Source organism: Chlorocebus sabaeus, chromosome 21, assembly GCF_047675955.1.
Source record: "Chlorocebus sabaeus isolate Y175 chromosome 21, mChlSab1.0.hap1, whole genome shotgun sequence".
In the NCBI taxonomy this organism is placed as follows: domain Eukaryota; kingdom Metazoa; phylum Chordata; class Mammalia; order Primates; family Cercopithecidae; genus Chlorocebus; species Chlorocebus sabaeus.
Window position 1 is genome coordinate 39,665,223 of NC_132924.1, and position 22,319 is coordinate 39,687,541.

The window sequence follows — 22,319 nt, forward strand, 5'->3', positions numbered from 1 at the left end:
AAGAGAAAACAAAATTATCTAACTTCCTAATTCCTTTGTTACTGACCTTCCTTGCCCATTTGTCTTGAAGTTTCATCATATAGTTTTCCAAGCTAAGCTGCAAAAAGGGAAAGTATTTCAAGGCCCCCAGCCTCTTTTTGTTTATCAGTTTATTTAGCAAGATGTAAACTTACCCCACATATAGTAGTTTATAGACAGATTTTGCCTTGCTTAAAAATTCCATCTTTCTATGGAAGGAGGAAAGCCTTTTTCTCTCTGGCTAGTCAGTTGGCAAAATACAAAACAACTATTTGTTACATGCTATTGTTTTAGTGACATACCCAACCAAACCAAATATGTCAAGTGTCTCCTGGTGGTGTGTTTACTTTCAGGTTCTATACATATAAACTCATAGTTAGACTTTTGCTTCATTTGTATTTCTACGAAAACATTCCTGGATTTATTTTTGTGGTGATATTTAAACTGCATGTAAAATTTCTCCAGAAGCTTCACTCTCAATTTTTTTTTGCAACACCAAAGAGTAGAATATCTAAGTATATTATTGTCCTTCTGTCTACTGGAAAGAAGCTGGTGCATTTTATACATTTATAGTAGCTGATGTAAGAGGCAATGTGTCAGTTACTTCCATTGCTATTAAAACAGCTTCTGCTATTAATATCATAAAGAAAACATTTTTCAGGACCCATTCACCCTGACAGTGATAATGTCCTAGTAATAATTATTAGCACCACAGACAATAAAAAAGGAAATTAAAAAGGCTAGAAATATGACCTCCATTTGGAAACTAAATTCGTCACTACCTTGGTGGGAGAAATGGAGTCATTCTTAAATGATTGAGAAAACTGAGCTCAAAAACCAAAGCAGATGACAGATTTTTAGATAAACTTATGAGAATTCTAATAGCAAAATACGGTGTTCTTGATTGGGCCACTGAGATTGTCCTGAAATGGAGTGTAAAGGAAAAATTTATGAATTAGACACTTTAATATGCAGCTTTGGGAGATCTCAGCAACTGTCAAAGAAGGGATTTAAAAATACAGTCTGTGCACCACAGATTCCACTGTATGATGGTCAGATGGTTTCTACAATGAGTACACACTTGTATGACTCGGGTCTCTCATTACAGAATGAAAAGATTAAATACTACTCGTGCTTGTTGGCTAGCTTTATAACATCTGAGTTTCATGTGTTTGCAAGCACACATTCATAGACATATACCCTCAGGCGCTCATGTGCCTATATAAAAAATCTAACTCTATATGTGTTATACTGAAGAGAATAGCAAGGTGGGTTGATTTAGAAAAGTTGATCAAGGTGCCTTGATTTGGAAAAGTCACTGTTCTGTTTCCAAACAATTCTTTTCACTTGTGCAGTTTTCTGCCACGTGTATATAACAGAGCACTCCTATGTCAGTGTGAAGGCAAAAGTTTCCAGTACAGCCCAAGAGATCCTAAAATTCGTCGCAGAAAAGATCCAGTATGCTGAAGAGGATCTGGCTCTGGTGGCCATCACATTCTCTGGAGGTAAGTTGTTTTCTACCCTTGAATATTAATCTTTCACTGATCTCCTTCAAAAGGAGGGAGTTGGCATTTTTGTAGGGTAAAAGTGCAGCTCCTCCCTTCTGGACCCGCAGCTGGATGACCACAGTAACAATAAGAAGCTGCCTACCAGAAGTGTTTCCATGACAACAGTTGGGTACTGTGGGATACTGAATTTCCTCCCCAAGAACTGAATAGAGAGGCATGCCAGTGTTTTGAAATACATTATAAAGCTTTTCATATTTTATACTCTAGATAAGCCTTCTATTTTCCTATTTAAATTAACTTGGGAAATTGCTAAAGAGTGAAATTACTTTAGGGGGGAAAAAAAGGAAAGATGGCCTTGAACCAGTCCTATTGAGGGCTGACAGTTTAATAGTTAAAGACTCCCTATTGAAAGAAAGACAAACTGTACAATAAGCTGAAAGCTCACACAGCAATATTCCTTTAGGTGGACGTGGGGAGTGAGGCCTGGTTACAGCTTCTCCTTCTGTTGGGCCTTATTTATCCTCAGAGAATGGTTTATTGTCTGTTTTGAATAAGATCACACAGATTACAAGCTGACACTATTGATCTGTGCGGTTTGAACAGACCCCTTCGTTTTCACTGGAGCCTGTCAGATCTGTGTTGCTGGCCTCCTTTTTTGGTTTGCAATCTTTATTTAATATCTCCTTAACCCTGAGAAAAAATACAAAGAAAGTGACTTAGCATCAGTAGTTGAAAGACGTGAGCACTGTGTGGACTAATCAACCAGAGATGCGGGCGGGGGAGGGGAGCAGATAAACTGCATTCCTGTTTACCCTTTGTTATCATTCTCCAGTTGGGAAATGAGTATCAGAATATACTTGAGGGTAAAGTATCTTGTTCCTATGGCTTTGTTGCTCACAGGCAGGTAAAATGGTCCTACAAGCTGGCTGATGACATATGCAAATGAAGCCCTTCTCCCTGGGCCTAATACATAAGAATCCCTCCCCCATCTCCCAGGGCTCTAATTGTATATCTTAGCAAAACATGATCTAGAAAAAAGAATTTGAGAAACATATGGGCTAAATGAATTTTAATCAGAAAGTGGTTCGATTTTTGATAATGTATTTCAAATAGGTATGATAAATGTGTATTTAATTTTCAAGTGACCAAAAATATAAAAGGATTTTAAACAGTATTAAGCTTTATCAATACTGCTTAATTAAGCAGTATTAAGCTTGAGCATCTGCCTCTCAAGGTAGTACCATTACAGAGAGTGATCCTGGGGTCCCCATTCAGACAGAAGGTGCCAGAGAAGGAAGAGCTGAATGAACTTTGCAGGAAAACTGAGACCCGTCTCCTTTGGGAACTGACTGAGAGTCAACCCAGGGCCTCATGAGAAGCTGGCAATTAATGAACGGCTCTTTCACTGCCCAATATCTATTTGGTGGCTGTGAAATACCATTTTCACACTCTATTAAATTAGATTCATCAGGATGGGCAATAGCGTTGTAATGTGTATAGACCCATTGCTAATCATCACTAGAAATATCAGCATATCTCTTGAATTATCCCACAGATTTGGCAATGTGCCATTATTTTCCATCCTCTACCTTTTTTTTGTTGTTGTTGTCTGTAGGGAACCTTTCTTCCTGCATCTTTTTATCCCCCAAACAATAATGTTTTAACGAAGAAAACAAACTCAAGAGCTTAATGCATTCCTTGTTCTAATTACATCATTTTTAATAAATTATATTTTAGTGCTACTTCAAAAAGAAATGGTGAGTTTTTTCTTTATTTTTGTCAAAAAAAAGTTTTAAGATGTCAGAGATGTTGGAGGTTTTATGGATTTTTTAAAAGGAACAATAGTATCATTCTCATAGCTTTGGTAGGTTTTTAGCTGTTTTTTACCCAGGGTAGTTATATGTATGTAGTAACAATAGACTACCCAGTTATTCAGAGGTTAAAATTCTATCAGTTTTAATCTTTCATAGTATAGTGACAAACCTGAAAATAAGGGGAAAACTATTTCTCAGCAAATAGAAAAATGCTATCAGAAAGTTATGACATTTTATTCTATAAAGTGTGAATGGCTCTCATAAATTCAGATTTAAGGTATACATAGGCACAGAAAGGGCTGCAGGAAATTATAGCTGAACAAAGAAGGAGCAGATGGCACCCAGGAGATGAAACTTCAGAACCCGGCCGTGTGACAGCATCCACTATACATGTCACCAGCCCAACATTATAGTACTGTGGATCTTTATAATGCTGGGCCATAAAGAATATATTAGATTATTATTTGTGTACTCTGTATTAAACAGAAATGTTCAAAACAACACTTTGCATTTGGGTCAATTATCTAGAAAAGGCATATGGAATATTGCATTTCCCAATCATGCTGGATAACCGAACAGCTACCTTAGGAGAAGCTGATGGTGTCACAGTGAAATAAACTTTAATATGGCTTTAGTCTACTCCTATATGCATTTTGTAGTTAGGAGGAGGGCATTTTCTAGGAAGAAAGCTATTATGTTTTAAGAGGGCTCCAACTGTGGTAGAAAATGGTCAAAGGATAGGAATAATTTTCATCAAGAGAAATAAGATAGAAGAGGAATATATGAAAAATACTCAACCTACTAGTTAAGAAACACAAAGTAAACAGAGAATCTACTTTTTGTATTAGCAAAATAGTAAACTTATCAAAAGTATTGACCAGGCTGGGCGCGGTGGCTCATGCCTGTAATCCCAGCACTCTGGGAGGCCAAGGCAGGTGGATCACTTGAGGTCAGGAGTTCACGGTCAGCCTAGACAACATGGTGAAACTCCATCTCTACTGAAAATACAAAATTAGCCAGACGTGGTAGTAGGCACCTGTAATCTCAGCTACTCGGGAGGCTGAGGTGGGAGAATCGCTTGAACCCAGAAAGCAGAGGTTGCAGTGAGCTGAGATTGCATGAGTGCTCTCCAGCCTGGGTGACAGAGCGCAACTCCATCTCAGAAAAAAAAGTAATGATCAGTGTTGGTCAGTGTGCAAGTTTTATACCTATTTTTTAGGAAAATATATTGTCTTTTTTAAAAAATAAAAATCAGAAACGATTTGGTAGCTTGTATCAAAAACTTAAAAAATTTTCATTCCCTTTGACCTAGTAATTCTAATACTGGGAGTCCGTCTTAAGAAAATCATTTATAAGCAGACAAAGATTAAAACATAAAGATGTTGACTTCAGCAATATATATTATGGCTGATATAATAATAGATCCCATCTACCAAACCCCAGTTATGTGCCAGGCCCCGTGCCAGTACTTAACATACATCATGCCATCTAATTTATATGACCAAAAAAATTAACCATTAAATGTTAAACAATAGAGGAAAGATTAAATGATGGTATAATGAACTATTATATAACCAATTAAATATGACATATGTAAATAATTTTGTTAAGTGGATAAAGTGCTTATAAGAATATCAGAATATAAAATTATGGAATAATTGCAAATGTATATGTGTACCCACAATAATTACAAATGCGTATGCATAAATCATTGCAAATCAATGCAATTTGTGTGTGTATATATACACACAGTTATATAAAAATCAGAACAAAAATAGACCTAAATGTAACCAGTGTTAACATGGTATTGTTATCTTAGATGAGTAAATTTTACTTTTTCTCTTAAACTGTTCTATGTTCCAAACAATGACTAAATGTTATAGGAAAGAACTTCAAGAGGACTCCACTTTCTGGCCACTGAGCAGTGAGAGCTGTTCGTGATGCCACTGTTGTCATTGTATAGAGTGTGCAGAACTGAATTAATCCACTTTAAGTTCTATTTACTTTTAAGTATTTTTCTTTGGCAGTTTCACTTAAGTGTACTGTGTAGGCCTACTGCTGCTACTCTTATATTTCTGATTATTCCTTTTTTTTTTTTTTTCAAATAAAGGAAAGCATGAACTTCAGCCGAATGACTTAGTCATCTCCAAATCCCTCGAGGCATCTGGTCGGATATATGTCTATCGGAAAGACCTGGCGGACACTTTGGTAAGGACCTTCAGCCTTGTATTTGAAACAAACAGGCCAGGTGAGGTGGCTCATACCTGTAATCCGAGCACTTTGGGAGTCCAAGACAGGAAGATGGCTTGAGCTCAGAAGTTTGAGACCAGCTTAGAAGTTTGCGACCCTGTCTCTACAAAAAAATTTAAAAATTAGCTGGGCATAGTAGTACACACCTGCTGTCCCTAGGTGTGTGCTGAGGTGGGAGGATCTCTTGAGCCCAGGAGGTCGAGGCTGCAGTGAGTTGTGATCTCATCATTGCACTCCAGCCTGGGTGACAGGATAGGACTTTGTCTAAAAAAAAAGAAAAAAATGGAATGGTCCTGCTATTCAGAACGCACACACCACATAAATGTCAGACTCAAAGCATAATTTTTATGTGTTTATAATGAATGTTAAAAAATTAAATTATTTCTTCCCTTATCCAATGATGTAGTTCCCAAGTAACAGTACTTTTACAAATCAAAAAGGGGTCAAGCAATTCAATTCAATCCAATCCCACTTGAGGAATGCTAAACCCTGCCTAAGTGAAACCCTTTCTGAGCCCCTGAAATAAGGGATTTGAGACAAGTGACTCCTTCTCCCATCGAATTTTAATTTCATTTCTTCTTTTTCGGTGAGTATACGGAGATGAGGCTGAGAAATGCATCCTAGGTGGATTTAAGGAGAAAGAGACCTTTGTTTCAGTATGTTTGGTACACCTGGTTCCATTCCCTTGAAGAAAAGCATGGATGATCTGCCTTCTGTGTGTAGAACGAGGTCATGGTGAAGGGGCATCAGCTGCCACTGAAGAGAAAGAGTCTGGAGAAATGTAGAACACGCACTTTAAGTTACTTTCAGTCCAAAATTTAAGAACACTTATGCCTAAGTGGATGATTTCATTGCTGCTGTGGTTCCTAAAGACTTCAGTCCTGGGGTTGGTTTCTGAATAGCAGGACCAGGCTTCAGATCTGTCATTTAGAAAAAGTGGGCTCTAGCAGATTGCGGTTGTATCTGAAACTCAGAGTCCCCATCTCTTCATGGAGCCATCGCTGGGGTGAGTCTTTCTCACTGGCTCCTGTTGTATGTATAGTTGAGAAACCAGCATACCATGTAGGCTAACCCAAACTACTGATAATAGTTTTACGTCCAGATATATGTCTACTGGAAAGACATTTTATGTAACATTGTCTGCAGGATATTAAGCTACCATAGTAATGTTAATCACTTATTACTAGATCTGTGTGTACTGAGTAATTTACATACGGTATCTCATTTAACACTTCTAGTAACCCCAGGAGAGAGGCTGAGTAACCACTCTAGCTTCATACAGCCAAGTAAGGGAGAGTGCTTCGATTTTTAAATGCAATTCTATGTTTGACTCTGAAGCCCCTGCGCGTTCCTTTCATTTGTACATGCCTTACTTGGACCTTTCCTGGGCTGTCCTTCAGCAGGCCGCAAGTCCTGTGTAATTCTGTCAGTGAAACATAACCAACTGGGTGCTGTGCAGCATTTTTGAGTAAAAATGAGATTGATTTTACCGTTCCCCATGAAGGAGGATGATCTGACATGTAGCTACTGCGAGGCTTGTTGTGTAGAGGAAAATTCCACTCTGAATATCTTCCACTCATCCTCTGCCACCCATATGTGGCCTTCTCAGGCAGCTCCCTCCTGTGCATCCCCATGGATCAATCTACCACTGTCCAGGGCCACATTCAGAAAAGAAGGCAGGCCTGGGCAATGCCTTGATGGAGTAAATAGGTGCTGTGAAATATGTTCCAAGAGAAGCCAGACTCCATCCTACCTCAAAAGCTTCCCCCGCCAACTCCCCACACCACCTAAAATTGTCCTATTGGAATCATAGGTTTAGATATTTCATCACCAAAAGATGTCAGTTAAAATCTAACATTGTGAGGGAAGAATAACAGATGAAAACACCAGTACCTACTATCACTTTCACGTAGATTAATCTTCTTAGAAAACAGGAATTAGAGCACTGAAGGAATGAGATAGAAAAATTTAATGTTCCTTGGCAAGGGCAATGGACAACCTTGAATAACTAGAGTTATTCAACCTTGAATAACTAGAGTTAATAACTCAAGTTGGGTAAGGGACCCAATTAGGGAGAAAATGGGCACAAAAAAACAAGTAGAAATTTCCTGACGCCTCTAAATTATTAAGCAGGTATGTGTGTTACTTCCTCACTCTGGGTCTTTCTTTGAAAGTCAGCAGTAGAGTCTGTCTGGTCTTAGCCTATCCAGACCAATCCCTGAGAAACCTCAGCTTTTCCTCCACCTCAACACCTCAAAATTTGTTAGCTGGTTCATTTGGTCATTGCTTTCTGAGCACCACACTGTGTCCTACGCTGGGGATACAGAGACAAAGTGAACCTTGACCTGCTGCTGAGAGGACTGAGTCTGTGGGAAAGCTCTGTGAAGATCTTCAGTCATTAGGTTTTTCTTTTCTTTTTTTGAGATGGAGTCTCGCTCTGTCGCCCAGGCTGGAGTGCAGTGACACGATCTGGGCTCACTGCAAGCTCCGCCTCCCGGGTTCACACCATTCTCCTGCCTCAGCCTCCCGAGTAGCTGGGACTACAGGCGCCCGCCACCTCGCCCGGCTAGTTTTTTGTATTTTTTTTAGTAGAGACGGGGTTTCATCGTGTTAGCCAGGATGGTCTCGATCTCCTCACCTCATGATCCGCCCATCTCAGCCTCCCAAAGTGCTGGGATTACAGGCTTGAGCCACTGTGCCCGGCCTAGGTTTTAAAAAAAAAAAAAAAAAGAAAAAATAGGAAAACTTTTCATCAATGTAAAACTTCTAAAATGCAAATAATTTATTTTTCAGTTTAGAAATATGGATTAATATTTGGCAGCTGGAATATTCCCTTTATCCTACTATGCCATTTATTGTTGCAAGGTTCCTTCTGTTTGTTTTAAAGTTATTATTCAAATCTAACGCTTCAAATGGGAGAATTTATATTTTCATTAGAAAACATCAACTATTTTGGAAACATGCCAAATAATCTTTTTAATAACTTTAGTGGTGAAATAGATTGAAAGTTGTGATGGCATCTAATACTTTTATGCCATATCTTAAGGAAATACTGTTACCAGCCTCATAGTGGTTAGGCCCTATTTACATAGGGAAAGTGGTTGATGCTTAAAATAATAATCCACCATGGGATATAAATGAAATAATTTTTATTTCATGTTAAATTTGTTTTTTTACTTTCCATGGGCATTTTAATAAAATGTGTAAATGTGTGTCTGGGATGAGACTTGCTAAACATATTTCCTGTAAACGCCATGTCTGTCTTTATTGAAGTGCACCATGACATTTCTTTTGTTTGTTTTTATACTAACCCTGCTGGCACATTAATTCTTACCAGAAGCCAAAGTGATTTCGGGGCTTTCACTTTCATTATGCTGTCTGCCAGGGCAGTGTTTTATAATCAGATTTGTGCGTGCATGTGTGCACGTGGGGGCGGGGGAGAGAGATGGGGGAGGAGCGGGCGAACTCACTGAAGTATCATTGATCACGTTCTACTATTTCCAAGACCGTTTCCTAAATTGGCTGTAACTCACTGAAGGAGAACAGACCAGGGAAAATATTAAGTGCACTCAGAGAAAAGATTACTTTGCTAATCTGGGTTTCTAGTGCCTTTCTACAGCCAGCCAATGCAGTGCAAAACATTTGGGAATTACTGAGGATCTTTTTGCTTCTGTCGGTTTAGAACCCGTTTGCAGAAAATGAGGAATCACAGCAAAGGTCGATGAGGATTTTGGGAATGAACACTTGGGATCTTGCTCTGGAATTAATGAATTTTGATTGGAGTCTATTCAATTCAATTCACGAGGTACGTGAGGAGTGAAAAGATAAAATACAAATGCTGTTTTAACTGTGAATTCTTTGTGCAGAATATCAGTGCGTGCGGTGATGAAATTATACTAGAATAACATGGTCCAAAAGATACTTGGGGACTTTAAATATATTGAAAGACTGACTCAAGTCTAAAAAAATCAGAATATGCAAGCATGCTTTTATTTGTTCCAAGTGTGAGCATATGCTTGTGTAATGTATAAATATGCTATATTTCACATGTATAAATATATATGTATGTATTTGGAGATGAGGCTCTAATGGGGTTGATTAACCATTTTACCTTTGATATTGATAGGTTTATTTTTTCCATAAAGTTTATGATAGTTGTACAAGAATCATATTCATATTTATTTATGTACACACATATGCATCTTTTAACTTAAGAACATTCTACAAGTTTAGACTGCATTGTAAGATTTAAAGTACTTTATTGAAAATTTTAGATATATTTCAAGTTTTTATGTCCATCAATTTTTCACTTAAGGACAGATTATGACATTTTTAAAACAATAGATTGGGAGCAAAATGCTACCGACAATTCTTGAGTACATTTGGCCAGAGGAAACACTCACGGGAATCAAGAGATGAAAAATGTTAGAGCCCTCTGCAACCATATGTTGCATTTGTTTTGCCATGTAGTAAAATTTTTCATTCTGAAGTGGCCTTTCCTTCTGAAGAAGGAACCTCACGCCCAATTTAGAGACCCAAATGTCCTCGTATTTTCTCATTAAACAGATTTCAATATTGTGATCAGAATGTGAGCAAGTAGTGAATTCCTTCAGGCTAAATGACTTGTGTCTTTGGAAATGTTAGTAGACTAGGATATATCCCTGCTTATGCAGTGGAAGAAGGTAGATTACCTCTGTAAAACACACATACACGCACACACACATTTAAAAACAAATCTATTGCTTTGCACATGATCCATCTATATAAATAGTTACTGGTCTTGTTTGCTTTCATAAATTATTAGACCTTGCCCTAATCTCATTCTCTTTCCATTTATGGTTTGACAATGTTTTATATCAGCGGTGTTTAAAGAGCAGATACTCAGACCAGCATCATCAGCGGGACTTGGGCACTTGTTAGAAATGCAGATTTCCGGCCCCTCCACACCCCTGCAGGATCAGAGGTTCTAGGGGTGAGATCCGGCAATCTGTGCTTCAGCAGTCCTCCAGGTGATCCTGATTCACACCAAAATTTGAGGACCACTGTCTTAGAGAACAGACCTGTGAGGGTCTGATGTGCACCTTAACAAATACTAGTAGTACTAGTGTTCATTTTCACTTGAATTTTTCAACGTGACAAGGTTCGGAAATTTGGGGATTCCATTTATCCTATGATTTAAACTTCAGAATATCTTAGATTTGTGTATAAAGATGTCTTCCTTACATTCTGAAAAATCACTTATATAAAACACAAAAATCACAAAAAGCATTATTGAATGAGGCACCTCTAAAACTGAGTCATTTTGAATTTAATATATTACTGTTCACCATATTCTCCGTTAGCATATTAATAATATGGGAGGGACTACCTGAAGTAGCTCTTAAAATTTGACCGAATTTTGTATCAACTATACTTTGCTATAAATAAACCCTGGCATGAATACATTTTCTTTCAGCAAGAGCTGATCTACTTCACATTCAGCAGACAGGGAAGTGGGGAACACACTGCAAACCTCAGCCTTCTGCTCCAGAGATGCAATGAGGTCCAGCTCTGGGTGGCCACGGAGATTCTGCTCTGCAGCCAGCTGGGCAAGCGAGTGCAGCTGGTGAAAAAATTCATCAAAATTGCGGCTCAGTAAGTTTCTAGTGTGAGAAGTGCCATTCCTCTAGTCTCCTTGAGAAAGCACATTGTTTTTCTTTTTGTCTTATGGTGATAAGGGTTGGGATATAAACATGTAATATGGAGTTAAATGACCAAGTGGCTGAAAAGGTCCATTTTTGAATATTTATGTCTTTGCATTTCAAGTATTTATACCTTAAAGTAAATGTCAAAATATCAGACAGAAGCAGTATGCTCTCTGCCTCCAGCACTAATAAGCAGGCAGTACACACATCCTTCATCTTGCAGCTGAACTACAGGGTGCCTGGGTGAGCTACAGGAGGCTAGAAAAAAGGAGATGATGATGTGCAAAAGTGGGAATCATTGCACGTCAGGTACATTGTAGGACCCGTTCATTGCTCCTTGAGGCCCAGAGTATGAACTTTTGAGAACTCATTCATTCAAAGGCCCTGCACTGGCTGGCCCCACCCCCTGAGCTTCACCCCCGGGTGCACCCCATGCTCTAGCCACTCTAAATGTCTGTCTCTCCCATGAGCACCATCTTCCAAGTGTGAATACTTGTCGACTTTGCCAAGAATGGCCACTGGCATTCAGCAAATTGCTGCCGTTCTTCAAGACCTCAGTCAAGTATTACTTCCTTCCTGAAGTTACCCCTGATTTTCAAATGCAGGGGTACTACTTCCACTACTGCCTCTACTTCCCCTCGCACACATATACTTTTTACCTTATGGAAACTTACTATATTTATTCAATTTATCTGTTTATATAGGATTTCTTCACTAGGCTATATTCGCTTTCAAAGAACAGGGGATATTTCTTGTCAATCATTATACCTGGGTGCATGGTACAGAAGTTGGTAAATAGCAATGTCTCAGTAAATGTTGAATGAAATTTTAGTAACTTGCTAGGAGCATCTCTTAAAATATCAGATTCATATCAAGAGTCTGTTCTTTGGACAGCTCCCCAGCAGAAGCAGGGAGCATGAATCAAAATCTTCGCCAGCTCCTTTTACTTCCTGGGCTTCCAGTTTTATTTCTCCTTTGTCTTCCAAAGTAGTTTTTATATCAAACAGTTTTCAAGTACATGTCAATGCAGCATATTCAGAAAGTATATATCGATCACTTATATGTACAGATGTGTACAAGGTAGTGTGGGGAAATCAGACTGAATCTACACACGGTTCCTGCCTTTGTGAGGCTTGCAGTGTGTCAGTGGGTAATTCTATACCTCAGCTGGCTCCTGTGCAAAATAGAATGGAGGAATGCCCTAGAAGAAGATCTAAGTCTGTTGAGGGCTTTAGAGGAGTGAGAGCTCATACCCCAAGGGTTTGGGAAGCAGGATGAGGAAAGCATTGGTGAAGGAAGTTGTCTTTGCATCTCTTTGAATTCTGGGTGGGAAGTGACAGGTAGGAATTCAAAAGAGCACACTGTCTGTGGGAGGTCGACTCAGTGGAGACAATGAAGCAGAGCCTGTGGTCAGAGACTGATTAAGAGTGGAGGGGGATTTGTAAGGAAATTGTGGGAGAATGATCTGCAAAGACAGATGGGACCAAATTGTAAAAGATCTTGAATTTCAGATTGAAGGGTTTGAACTGAATTGAGAAGGGAGAAGGGATTTTTTTTTTAAGTTTTTGGGCAGGAGCCTGTTATGATCAGAGTTATCCTTCAGGAAGGTTGGTCTGAAACTAGCACACTGAACTATAGCAAAGAGACCCCAAGAGTAGGATAATTTTTCTTAGGCAAGAGACCATGGAGGTTCCTGACCTGGTATTTTGTGTGACTGGGCATGGAAGGATAGAAAACAAAATATGCCTAAATCTTATTGATTGCTTTTATGGTGAATGCTGTTTTTAAAAAATTTGGCCATTGTGTTCCAAAATGGCTTGTAAAATTCCTAAAGGTGAGGCTTTTTTGGGTAAAACGCTTTCTTATGAATGCTAATTACGTGAATAAGTGGGAAATTAATGTTCCAAGGAGTAAGATGACACCACCCAGCTCAGTTCCCACTATAAGATTATATCTGTCCTCAGGGTATATTCACATCTTCTCCATATGGCCCATGCTCTTGAATGCTTTATGATACTGGTCTCTATCCCTAGCCCATGGAACAGAATGCCAACAGAAAATAATGTTAAATTCCCTATAATCACGCTAGTAGGAATAACCAAGGGAAAATAGTCATTTCCACAATCATGAAGTGTTTTTCCTGCCTGAGGCATCCTATTTGCATATTCATGTTTCCCCTCCTTCTCACCATCCCCATCCCCCACCTCTGTGGATTGAGTGGATTTTATTTCCTCACACAAAGACAAAAGGAGTGTTTGCTGAACTGGAATGTTTAGTGTCAGACAGTCTGTTCTTGTCATGGAATGAATGACCCTCACTCACAGAGGATTCCAGCCTGGAATGGTGTCTCATATTTGCACTGTATCAATTTGTCTTCTCCAGAAATGGTGTCTGTATTAATTCCTTTTTTTCTTAACAGATTTAGATGTTAGTTGTATGTGTGTTTTTGTGGGGTTTTTTTTTCCTTAAAATATGACAAAGAAAGAAAGCTATATGGGCCAGGAAAATTGTTCATGGGGAGCTAAAAGAAAAAATGATGGGAATTCTAAGATTTCACATAGATAGATTAAGCTGAATAAAAAGTAGAATAATAGACATCTTTATAATGAATAATGATAAAACCATTTCCCAACAAGTTCTTGTTTTCTACTTCAGCAAATACTGTTTAAAAGGCTTGCTGTGTACTAGGCACCTGGGCGATGGGCAGAATATAAAAAAGATTAGACATGTACTCTAGCCTTAAGGGACCTGCTGTCTAGCAGGGATTGCATAAGCAGTGGGGCCTCCATCATATCCTCAGGTGAAGGGACCCAGGGGTAAGAGAGACTTCCCACTGAGGAGCTTCCCGCAGGGGATGGAGCAGTTCTTACTGACCACAAGAGCCTCTGCAGAGGAGCCTGGTATTTCAGAACATCAACTCAGGAGATGGCACTAACTCAAGTCTGTTCTAGCTGGTGGGAACGTTCAGGGTTGTGAAGGGTCAGAAAAAGTAAAATGAGGGAAGTGAAGAGCAGGAGGAAGGGGAGTCACCATGTGAAAGCAATGATTCTCAAATGCAGGTAGGTTTTCCAATCACAGACTGGGAGGTATCTTGTTTTAGTTTATTCATGGAATATACCAAGCGGGGTCTACCCAGGAGAAAGTTGGCAAAAAAGCACAAAGGGGTCGCTTGGATGAAGGTACAGGGCCTCACACTTACTGAGGAACTGCTGGCAGAGCCAAAAGCTGAACAGGAGGACCATGAGAGGGACAGACCGTGCCCAATGGAGGCTCAGCAGCAAGGTGCCCGCAAGATGTGTGCCCACCCCAGATAACCTTCGGCATGAGGTGTGGAGGCAGCACGGCCTTTCCAGGTTCCACTGTTCCTGGGGATGGAACTTCTAGAATGACCCCAGGCCTGAGCCTTCCTTGCTTGGAGCCGTGTGCAGCTGGACTCAGGCAGTACCTAACCTGTGAGGCCAGTTCTGGGCAGGCCAGTTTAGGCGGGGCCTGCCAGAGCACAGCTGCTGTGGGTCTCCCTACTTACTCCACATCTCAGTTCATTCTCCTGATTCTGAACTAGGTGATCTCATACACTGTGTGTACAACTGGGGATCGGTATAGCTTTGGGGGACAGCAGTTCGTAATATGTATCGAGAACCTTTAATGTCTTCACAGCTTTTGACCAATCATGGAATGACTGGAAGTCTAACGTAATGGGGAAAAAAATCATAAATACAGTAAAAAGTTGTATATACAAGAAATTTTTTCCAGCATTCTTTGTAACAGGGAAAATTGAAAATCATTTTCCACAATAGAGGAATAAGTTCTATAATATGCTCTTTTGATAAAATATTACATAGCTGTTAATGATGATAGTAAATAATCCATAGCATATAACATAACATGGTATTTAACTGAAGAAGCAGGCAGGATCTACACTATTCCCAGATTCCATGTGAGACATTGGTGGAGAGGTCAGAAGGGATGGTAACTGAGGGAAGCTAAATAAACATCACGAGGCCCCTGAAACACACTCTGCTTACTGCTAAGTACTTCTTATTTTTTCATAGTAAACGATCAAGGGAGGGTAATTGGGGTAATTTTTTTATTATTTTAAAGCCCTGTCTCAGAGAGGCTGTTTTCTAATGCTCTCCAGATGAAGGAGTGCCTGGAATTCCCAGACGGTTCTGGCTGCCCTGAAATCCCGAGCTCCCCCTGCCTTTCCAAGCACTCTTAGCCGGCTTTGGAAATTAGTGGAATGTTGACCAGTTAAGTCTCTAGGCATGATGGATGTTATGCAGAGTGGATAGCCTCATGAAACGAATGGAGCTCAACGTGATCTTATTTTACATTTCATTTCCTTGTTTAACTGAGAAATGTGGAACAGTATTCCCATTAATATATGCCATATTTAAAATATATACATATTATAGTAGCTATTTTGTTGGTAGCAAAGATGTGTCTAAATCTAATGGGAAGGAGAGCTTAGACCTGTGAGGTGAGAAGGGCTTGTCTGTCAAAAAATGAAAAAAGGTGTTTTGATGAAGGAGTCAGGACTAGTAAGCTGTTAAAAGGAGAGTGGGGCATATATAAAGAAACATGAATTTAAAAGAATGCTCAGTTGAAATTGTAAATGCACACAACATAGGTTAAAAGGAGGAATATTGTGAAATATCAGGAGGGTGTCAAGAGCACAGACCTTTTCCTTTAGGTAAGGGTGAGCTGCGGTGTTTGGAATCATTTCTTTGGCATTAGAGACAGCTGAAGGGCAGTAAGGGGAACGTAGGCCGTAGAGCAGAATTCCTGAGCTCTGTGGCCTAGGAGAGTCTTTTCAGCTTTATCTTTTGTGATTATCTGGGCAAAGAATGTTTCCTCAAAGTATCCTCTACTCTTTATTTTATAGCTGCAAAGCCCAGAGAAACCTGAATTCTTTCTTTGCCATCGTGATGGGTCTCAACACTGCTTCTGTCAGTCGACTGTCACAGACCTGGGAGGTGAGCCTTGGAGTCCCATGGTGGGGGGCACATAAAATGGAAATAAAGTGATTTACATGGATTAAATGAGATAAGTGCCACTAAACTAAAAATGTTTAAAAGTCACGTGTCAAGGTGGTAGGGATCTTTTTGATCAGATGGTCTTTAAATGGTTGTATAATGTGTCCGAACTAGATAAAAATGGTAACATGCTCCCCAGCTAGAATTAGTCTTCTCCTCTGTCCTGCCTGATCGTGCGGGTCCCACTCCAGGCTGGTCCCCACAGACTCCCTGCGTGATGATGTGTGCTCAGAAGTGCGTTTGCTGTGATGCTAACTAGTTTAAGCTTCATGGTCTCTCACTTGCAGGGCCCCTGGCAATGTGTTCACATGGATGATGCATATTTTTGTAAAATTTGCAAAAGCAAAGTAATTTTATATTCTTTTTCTTAAAGAGGATCCACAAAATGTTCTAAAGTGTCAGACCTCCCACATCCTGGCTCTGCACACTGAAGGCTGTTTGGGTTCTGAGATGCAGAGGCCCACTCAAGTTCGCACGAGGTCTCACGTGTGGACTGTGACATTCATGTGGGAAGACCTGAAACTGGGGGGCCCCTAAACTTAGCCAGACACAGGTGTAGGGCTCTGCCTCACTCATGGTCCCCTCACCTTCCTTCCTTGGGCTTTTGTTTCCTTTGCTCTCCTTTCCTTCCTGACTGGCTACCTCCCTATGTACCATTTCATCATTGCTCTTTAAGCATGATGCCTCTGCCTCTAGCCTGCGCGTGGCTCACGGTGGTCTCCTCAGCCTCCCTCCCAGTCCTCTCAGATTTAGTTCCTATCACTGACTGTGCCATTCTCTTCATGGTTCCCTACTCAGACTCCTATAAGGGAAAAGCTGATAGGCCAGCTATCTTTTTCTCAGAATAGGTCTTTGGGCAACCTGTGGATTTGCTTTCTTTCAGTCAGGGATCGTACCCTGAAGGAATGCACTGTGCTGACCCAAGGGTCAGAGTCAGTGCTCCTTAAAGGGGCCCAAAAGAAAAGGAATGAAAGCCCTGCCTGCTCTGCTTCAGCAAACAAGACCTTCACACACAAAGCAAGATGAAAGAGATAGGTGACAGATGCCATGGTTCATTAGAGGAGGAGGAAAACAAATGGCTGGCAAGGGTCAGTGGGGAGCAAGTTTGAATTAAACCTTGAATGAAACTGATTTGAAAACATTGAGAGGAGAAATAACTCAATTAGATTCAACTAGCTTATGTTTAATCTGCACATTGACTGCCTGCTACGTGCAGGGCAGTGCATCAGTGCCATGGCAGACAGGGGATGGCTACATGAGAACTGAGCGTGCCTGCGGTGACAGAAGTCTTGGACCAGGGCAGAGCAAGAGGAGGGACTCATTCTGCCGCTGGGTGGCTGAGAAAATTCGAATGAGAAGCCTCAAGCTGCAGCACCTTCCAGGTCCAGCTGGGAGTTACTGGAGTGTGGGGATGGGTATCTCAGGCAGAGGTGACTGCAAGATCTCCAGGTCTGGTGACTGGGTGAATGGAAAGTGATCACACTTCCAAATAGATAATACAGGAAAAGAAGTAGGTTTAAAGAAATAGATCAGAGGTCAGTAAACTGCTTTGGTAAAGGGCCAGCGAGGAGAAATGTTTAGGCTGTGCAGGCCACATGGTCTCAGTTGCAGCTGCTCAACTCGGCCACTGGCGTGAAACAGCAGCTGTAGCATGTGCACAAATGAAGGGGCGTGGCAGCAATCCAATAAAACTTGACGTCCTAAAAGTAGCTCATGGCTAATTTGTTCCATGGCTGACCTCTGGAAGTAGATCACTTAGTTCAACTTCGGACGTGTTGAATTTGAGGTGCCACTGGCACATTTGTGAGGGATGTGCCACAGACTCAGGTAGGCAGCTCAGAAGAAAGACTGGAATCAGTTGCAAATACCTCTATTTTGTATCTTCTCATTTAATTTGTCCTCTGTTCGTTGCGGGGGTGTGTGTGTAGTTTCCAAACAGATTAAACTACCGGTTTGCTGTGATAAACTGAGTCCAGATCCAAAATTATCACATTGAAAAAAATCTATCTCTAAATAATGTAAAAGTCTAATTATTGTAGGAGTTGTCTCATTGTTTTGATTCATTTTAGAAACCGAAAATCCCTGGCCGGGCGCGGTGGCTCAAGCCTGTAATCCCAGCACTTTGGGGGGCCGAGACGGGCGGATCACGAGGTCAGGAGATCGAGACCATCCGGGCTAACACGGTGAAACCCCGTCTCTACTAAAAAATACAAAAAACTAGCCAGGCAAAGTGGCAGGCGCCTGTAGTCCCAGCTACTCAGGAGGCTGAGGCAGGAGAATGGCGTGAACCCGGGAGGCGGAGCTTGCAGTGAGCTGAGATCTGGCCACTGCACTCCAGCCTGGGCGACAGAGCGAGACTCCGCCTCAAAAAACAAACAAACAAAAAAGAAACTGAAAATCCCAGAAATATCTTCTTAAGCTTTGTTGTTAGTGTTAATAGCTGGCATTTGTTAAGCACCAGCCAAGGACCGTGTACTTTTCATGAGTGGTCCCTACATCTTCAGCTGAAGAAACAGATCCCAGAGCTTGCTGACTCACACCAAACCACATAGCTAGAAAGGGCAGAGTCAGAGTTCAAACTCAGGCTGCCTTTAAATGTGTGCTGTTTACCACAAATATTACTAAGTCAATATTGAAAGGCACCCAATTTTTTACTTAGCCATGTTAAAGGCAGGCTGGAACATTCCAGGCCCTTCTTCCTTAGGCCTGAATTTTTATTTGGGAGGATGGCCTATGCTTCTATCCCCTGTCACTTTGCATGGTACGTGTTATGGTTGAGCTCCTCAGTTCAGTGATTCCACTCATTAAAGTGCAGGCTTCGTCACTTAAGGTCTTCCTGGCCCTTCGCTATTTAGCCCAATGCTGTGAAATAAAATTACATCATTTATGCTAAGAATGTCAGCCAACATAATTATTTCCCACTCAGGAAGACTATTAAGAAGACGAGGGCATTTGTCAAAGGTAGGGTATGGAACTGAAATCTAAGGTTTTATTAAATGGACCACCAGTATGTGGAATGTCTAACCAACTAGATTCCTGAATCATGTGGCTGTTATTTTAAGCTGTTTTAAGCAGCATTCCTAAGGAAGATCACATTAAGGGATGATGAAAATTGTATAATGAGAAGCAATCAGGGTAGAACAGATGATAGAGGTATTTATGTTCAGAAGTGTGGCACAAATAACGTAATGAAAACTCCCTTCGACGCCTCTGAAAATAACCATCTTCTGTGACCTTCTGTTTTTTGTTTGTGTTTGTTTTTTAGAAAATCCCTGGGAAGTTTAAGAAACTTTTCTCTGAACTTGAAAGTTTAACAGTAAGTAGTTGAGCCAAAGGGGACTTATTCTTCAAAATAATCGCTAGGGTCTAGTTTCTTTCTACATTACAGTGGTTGGTATTTGTACTCTACCGTGTCAGGTAGCCTACCTAGACTAGTTTACTTGTATATGAAACTAGTTTTGCTTCTTATGGAGGGAAGCAAGTTGACTGTTAATGCTTCTTCCTCTCCTTCTAAAAAGGTAGTGAAAATAGTCTTTTTAGTGTTATTTTTCAGAAGGCAGGCTTTTAAGTATAGTCCATTTCAAAGCCTGCAAAATTAATCAGTATAACTAATTTAGCATGCAATTAGTGTCTCATGCATTATTCTTTTTCCCTTTTCTCCTTTTTACAATTTCTCAGATTGAGATTTTTTTAAATTATAGTTTCTTTTTAGAGTACAATAAAACAGTATTCTCTTGTTTTCTCTGCATTGTCTGTGTGTTACAATGACAGATTTTCTTGGTACCGTATCTAACAGGAGACTTTGGGTTAACTCATGACATATATTATGCAGAGGAAACTGTACTTAAAGGAGCTCTTTGAGGAAAATAATAGGGCAATCAAAAGATGTCTCTCATTTGTGGTCATTTCCCTTTATTGTAAACCAATAACTTGAGTTTCATTCATTGCCTAGATTTCCAGCCCTAATTTAGTGAGTTTATTCTCCTAGGAAACCTTTATCTACTTTGTTCTTAGGAGGAATCTCTCTATATCTAAGTCATGTTCAAATTGTATAGCAAAAGTGGATTTAGAATTGTTTCTATAGCACATTGATTTTTCTTTCTCTTTGTAATCTGCTTGGTTCGGCAGGATCCTTCCCTAAATCACAAAGCCTACAGAGATGCATTCAAAAAGATGAAGCCACCAAAAATCCCTTTCATGCCCTTATTGCTTAAAGGTAATGATTTTCTATCTTTTATGCCATGTAATTTCATCTTCTAGAAATGTATTACTCTAACTATTGAGGGCAAAAAAGGGACTCTCAGTTTGTCTCTTTACAGTTATTTTGACTTTCAGACCTAATTATGTTTCCTTGTGATTGTTTTTAAAATAGCTGGTTATCTTTGAGATACCTAGAATACATAACTGTGTTTGAGCAAACACCAAAGCGTTTTCACTTGACTCACAAAACTTGGCACTGGAAACGTTTGTGTTTTTCTTTTACTCTACTTCTAAGCCCTGTATTATTTTCTTTGAGCTAACTATCCACTGAATTCAACCAAGAATAAGGCTGGCATAAAGAACCCAAATGGTAATCAATCATATTCTATTTTTGCAACCTAAACTTAAGAGACGCAGCCCACAATTTGCTGTTGTAGGAGAAGTACCTTTGGTCAATACAAGCAATATAGCATTTGAAAAGTGTTGATGGAGAAGCGTACTTCCTTTTTTCAGCAGTGGAATTGAGTTGGGAAAGGTTTTGATAGCTGCAAGTTACTCCACTGACCACGCTCCACTAAGCACCAAATAATTCGTCATGAAACATGTTAAATTTATCGATGAGATCTCAGTAATCTTGCTTTGAAACTGAGGGGATTAATAAAAGGAAACTCTTTTTAATCCGGTGTATATCCCTGACATTCAGTGTAAGTCTTTACCTGTATACTTGCCAGGGAAAGGGTTTGGGCATTATCCGTGGCCATATTTTGGTTCCTTCGAGAGGTTTTGTAGGAATACTCTTTCTTCCAGCCTCTTCAGAGGCTTGTAACTTACGCTGAGCTAGGCCCCGATGGCTGGACCCATACACGTGATTCTGGAAATGAGCTATTTGGGAACTGGACTGCTGGTTGGCCTGGCCATCCTCATTCTCCACTTCCTCCCATTGCCACCACCCCCTATGCCCTTCGCCTACCCTGTAAAGCTGACATTTCCTCTTCAGTTTCTCTCAAGAACAGCCAGAGCTTGGAAAATTATTGTGAGCTGCTGTACATCCTGTAGCTACTCACTGAGTCTTCTTTCATCGAATATGAAGCAAGAATCTCTATGAAACAAGAATATAATATTAGGACAATGGAGATAGATATGCACAGATGCTTCATCCAGCTGAAAAGATTCTGTTAAATACAAATGCGTGAAAGAGACACTGCGGTGCCCAAATAATAATTTAAAAGTTTATTTGACTCTTCATATTTATTTTCTTTTAAGAGAAGTGTATTCAGGTCTGTGCTTCTTATTTGTGGAATAAAACACCTTCAATTAGAGGGTGGGAGGGGGCAGGTGGGAAGTAACACTTAGGGTCATTTAGACACAAATAAAGACAATAGAAAGTAGGACAGATGTAGGAAAGGAACTGATTGTAGGAAGAAAAAATTTTGAAACAATACATACTTTTAAGGTAATGAGAAATTAGTTGACAATATTTCTTTAACTTCATTAGATATGAACAGAGCCTTCTGCCATGTATTAGTGGTTTTCCCCCAAAATATTTAATGCAGTCAAGTGTCTCACACTTACATTTTAGCTTGGATGCAATTTTCTGCTCTGCTGAGTTTATCGAGACCTCTGTTGGCAGCCAGACAAATTTCCCTTTTTCTACTGAAAACACATTTACTCATTTCAAAAGAATAAGAAATAAACATTTGTTATTTTCTTATTAGAAGCTTCCTTGAATTTCAATAAGCACTTAGTTTTCCTTTCTCTAATTTTTCATTATTATAAAAACGTGTAGTATTAGTACTTCATGGTATTTAA

At 40.0% G+C, this 22,319-nt stretch overlaps 1 protein-coding gene across 1 annotated transcript in view; it reads left to right on the forward strand.

The window, feature by feature from the left end:
* The window catches only part of RAPGEF5 (Rap guanine nucleotide exchange factor 5), a 238,961-nt gene that overhangs the window by 200,451 nt on the left and 16,191 nt on the right, over positions 1–22,319 (forward strand). The window contains exons 17-23 of the mRNA XM_007981904.3: positions 1,374–1,523; positions 5,451–5,548; positions 9,273–9,395; positions 11,046–11,224; positions 16,160–16,250; positions 19,576–19,626; positions 20,439–20,526. Of these exons, the coding sequence (XP_007980095.3) occupies positions 1,374–1,523; positions 5,451–5,548; positions 9,273–9,395; positions 11,046–11,224; positions 16,160–16,250; positions 19,576–19,626; positions 20,439–20,526 (780 nt within the window). The remainder of the gene's footprint in view (positions 1–1,373; positions 1,524–5,450; positions 5,549–9,272; positions 9,396–11,045; positions 11,225–16,159; positions 16,251–19,575; positions 19,627–20,438; positions 20,527–22,319) is intronic.